Source organism: Panthera pardus, unplaced genomic scaffold (assembly GCF_024362965.1).
Source record: "Panthera pardus isolate Hobbes unplaced genomic scaffold, ASM2436296v1 HiC_scaffold_2, whole genome shotgun sequence".
NCBI lineage: Eukaryota > Metazoa > Chordata > Mammalia > Carnivora > Felidae > Panthera > Panthera pardus.
Window position 1 is genome coordinate 27,198,335 of NW_026526765.1, and position 4,211 is coordinate 27,202,545.

The following is a 4,211-nucleotide window of genomic DNA, read 5'->3' on the forward strand; positions in this document are numbered from 1 at the left end:
AAATTCTAATACCTGTAGTTATGTTTGGGAATAAACAAGAAGAAGGGAGAGCAAATCAAAGCCGACTTTCTCCAGAAACATAGGAAAATAAAGGGTTACAACCATCTCCTTCTGAAACTTGGAAGAGGAACAGGAGAATCTTCTGGTGGGCTCTCCCTGCCGCCCACCGCTTCCTCCTTCCCGAAGCGGGCGTGGAGAAGTTCAGCACCTCGGAAAGCGCCCCCTCAACTCGCGCGGGGGTTTACGCATGCTCCCTGGGAGCCCGCAGCCTAGGTTTTGCGGGTGCGAGTAGAATTCCGGTGACAGCGGCTGACAACTCACTGGGAGCTGACAACAGCGGAGAGGTGGAGGCGCAAGGCTGGGAGGATGACTTCGAAAGACCTCCGGAGAGTCAGAGCGAGATAGATGGAACTCCCCTCTCTTTTTCCTCTCAAAGGGCAGAAACCTCGTCCAAGCTGCAGCAGCAAAGGAAACCGACAAAGGTATTTGAAAGAGAAGGAGCGGGCCCCCAATAGAGGTCCTGAGGGGTAGGGTGGGTATAGCCTAGTGCCCAACAAACGCAGTGCGGGAACGTCTGGATCGTACAGCAAGGATCGTCCGAGCTCAGCCAGAGAATCCTTGGACGCCCACCGCTCGCCTTCGGAGCTGCGCTGCTCGGCTCTAGAACTCCGCTCCAGAACAGACACGGAGACCAACTCTCGCGCCCCAACGCCGCCGCGGGCCAGAGAAGCTTTTGGCACCCAGTACCCAAGAGCTATGTGCAACCGCTGCCTTGAAAGCTCCCACGAACGCCCTGCGCCCTCGCGGGGACAGAACCCCCAGCGCGTTGGACTCGCTTAGGTCTTGAAGTCCTCCTGGAACATGACCTAGAGGCACCTGTGCCTGCAGGTACCTGTGCCACGGCAGTCACTATGAAGAAGGCGGCTGGCGGAGACGAGCTCGCAGAACTCTTCAGTATGATCCCGTACCTTCTGCAGGCGGCCAACACCAGCGGCAACGCGTCGCTGCAGCTTCAGGACTTGTGGTGGGATCTGGGGCTAGAGCTGCCTGACGGCGCGGCGCCGGGGCATCCCCCGGGCACGGGCGGGACAGAAAGTGCAGACACCGAGGCCCGGGTGCGGGTCCTCATCAGCGTGGTGTACTGGGTGGTTTGCGCGTTGGGCCTGACCGGCAACCTGCTGGTGCTCTACCTGATGAAGAGTAAGCAGGGATGGCGCAAGTCCTCCATCAACCTCTTCGTCACCAACCTGGCGCTGACAGACTTTCAATTCGTACTCACCCTGCCCTTCTGGGCGGTGGAAAACGCTCTGGACTTCAAATGGCCCTTCGGCAAGGCCATGTGTAAGATCGTATCCATAGTGACATCCATGAACATGTACGCCAGCGTCTTCTTCCTCACCTCCATGAGCGTGGCGCGCTACCACTCGGTGGCCTCGGCTCTTAAGAGCCACAGGACCCGAGGGCACGGCCGGTGCGACTGCTGCGGCAAAAGCCTGGGGGGCAGCTGCTGCTTTTCAGCCAAAGCACTGTGCGTATTGATCTGGGCCTCCGCCGCGCTGGCCTCGTTGCCCAATGCCATCTTCTCCACCACTATCAAGGTGATGGGCGAGGAGCTGTGCCTGGTGCGCTTCCCAGACAAGTTGCTGGGCGGCGACAGACAGTTCTGGCTGGGCCTCTACCACTTGCAGAAGGTGCTGCTAGGCTTCGTGCTGCCCTTGTGTATCATCAGCCTGTGCTATCTGCTGCTGGTGCGCTTCATCTCCGATCGCCGAGTGGCAGGGACCGAAGGAGGAGCCTCGGCTGGCCGGGGCAGCCTGGCCGCAGCCAGCGCCCGGAGACGGTCCAAAGTCACCAAATCAGTGACCATCGTGGTCCTATCATTCTTCCTGTGTTGGCTGCCCAACCAGGCGCTCACCACCTGGAGCATCCTCATCAAGTTCAACGCGGTGCCCTTCAGCCAAGAGTACTTCCTATGCCAGGTATACGCGTTCCCGGTGAGCGTGTGCCTGGCTCATTCCAACAGCTGTCTCAACCCCATCCTCTACTGCCTCGTGCGCCGCGAGTTCCGTAAAGCGCTCAAGAGTCTGCTGTGGCGCATCGCGTCGCCCTCTCTCACCAGCATGCGCCCTTTCACAGCCACCACCAAGCCAGAGCCCGAAGATCAGGGGCTGCAGGCCCTGGCACCTCTCCACCCGACCGCGGAGCCTGACCTGGTCTACTACCCGCCTGGCGTGGTGGTCTACAGTGGGGGGCGCTACGATCTGCTGCCCAGCAGCTCCGCCTACTGACTCAGCCCAGGGTGCGCAGTCACCGCAAAGTGGCCTTCCCCGGGTGGGGAAAGAGGAGAGCGGATTAGGAGATGCTGGGCGCCCGCCGGATCGAGAGGTAGGAGGGACGAGGATAGGGAGGGGCGCAAGGGAGCCGCCACTGAGAAGACGAGGGGGCTGTCTCCGGGGAGGGAATGCTTCCAGACAAGGTAGAGAGAGGAAGCTGGCAAAGGGGCCCGGGTCAGCATCGCAGAGCCAAGCCACCAGCCCGCGTCCCCCTTCTCTCCCCCCACACAACTTCCTCTCCTTAGGCTGTCAACACTGGGCAGGGTAGGGGCGCCCAGAAGCGGAGAAAGGACTCAGGAATGTAAAGAAATTGGGGCGCGAGGAAGTGGGGCTCAGCCAAGTGGTGCGCAGGCAATTGAGCGCATTTATTCCAGCGACTTTTATGGAGCTCTTGAAAGGGTCCTAGCGACGCGTCCAACTGGGGGAGCCTCCCACAAAACCTTTCCTTCGCGCCTTGGCAGGCGAGACGGCCGCAGCGCCGTCTGACTTGCGGCGTGGCTGCGCAGAGAGCCCAGTTTGGGAATAAGAAACTTTTTCGGAGTTGGAAGAAAGTAGTGACGGTCTTGATCCACATTCAAGAGAAATGCACCGCGAGAGAGGCATCTCCCGTGAGGCCATTGTACCATTTACCATCGCGGACAGGGGGAGTGGGTACGCGGGAGCCGGGCCGCGACTCTGCGCTCAGCGGTCACCTGAGACAAAATACTCGCCCGCAAACGCCGCGAGCGATTAGCTGGGGAGTGGCGTCCTTGAGGGAGGGAGCGGATGCATTGTGATTAGAGGGACTGAACTGAGACCTTTTCAGGCTCTCGCCTCTGAAGGAAAAGGGGAGCTCACGTGCTCCCTTAGTAACCGAGCAGGAAGAGAGGGCGCCAGGTGCCGGAAGCCTGGACTTCCCAGTTCCCCGGGGAGCGGCGTGGGTACTGGAAACCCTGTGTGCTCCTTTCTGCGCGCGGCAGGTGAGCTGTGCCCTGGAGCAACTTGAAAAGGTCTGAGTAAACACGCTACTGGGCGTGGGGACTTTTCTGTAGCCTCTCCTCCTTCACTCTTTGGGACTCCGGGTGCCCGTTTGATAGAGGCTCTGGACCAGCCTGTAGAGGGTCGGCACCGCCAGGGCTTCTGTAGGCTCAGGACAGAAAACTAAGAGATGCTGTAGAAGTGGGGGAGCGGGGCGGGGGGGGGGGGGTAAGGGAGACTTCTGGAAACCAAACTCCTAGAACCAGATTTCAACAGGAGGCGTGGAGTGGGAAAGGGAATGGAAGACTCGAGTAAAATCTATCCCAAAGGGAAGAGAGTACAGAGAGCCTATTCTGAGGGGATCATCACAATTTCTGCTGAGGGGTTCTCTCTTTCTCATAATATTGAGAAGACAAGGTGGGGAGTAAGACTTTCCACAGGATACTGTGGGACTTCAAGTGGCTCTTTGGCCAAGTTCCATTCATTCTAAGGAATGCTCTGCATGGTGAGCGTGAATTACAAATTCTTCCTTAACCACCAGGCAGTCTATGGGACCATCTCTGAAGAATGACACGTTTCTTAAGACAATTCTGTCCTGGTCACAGCAATTTAGTCCTTTCTTGAGGCTGCTTAGAGAATAGGGATCAAACATCAGCCTACCCATCCAACTGCCAGTTTGGACAGAGGTGCTACTGTTCTCTTTGGGTGATCTAGTTTGGGATTAAAAAAAAAAAAAAAAGCAAACCTGGCAACTTGGGCATCTATTGTTGTGGTTCTTTCACAATAAATAATCATTATACAAACATGTCTGCTTAAACAGCCTCTCAAACTAAATCTTTTTGTACTTTTGTTGGAAATGTCCTGTATTGTCTGAGATTTCAGGCTCAGTGGGAACACCTGCAGCCCTAGCATCCCTCGTCC

The 4,211-nt window shown here is 57.5% G+C and overlaps 1 protein-coding gene across 1 annotated transcript; it reads left to right on the plus strand.

Annotated features, from left to right (window-relative positions):
* Nucleotides 1–273: 273 nt before the first annotated feature.
* Nucleotides 274–3,424, plus strand: RXFP3 (relaxin family peptide receptor 3). Its single transcript, XM_019450690.2, has one exon. The coding sequence runs from the start codon at nt 912–914 to the stop codon at nt 2,286–2,288; it is 1,377 nt and encodes a 458-aa protein (XP_019306235.1). The 5' UTR covers nt 274–911; the 3' UTR covers nt 2,289–3,424.
* The last annotated feature ends 787 nt before the right edge of the window (nt 3,425–4,211 follow it).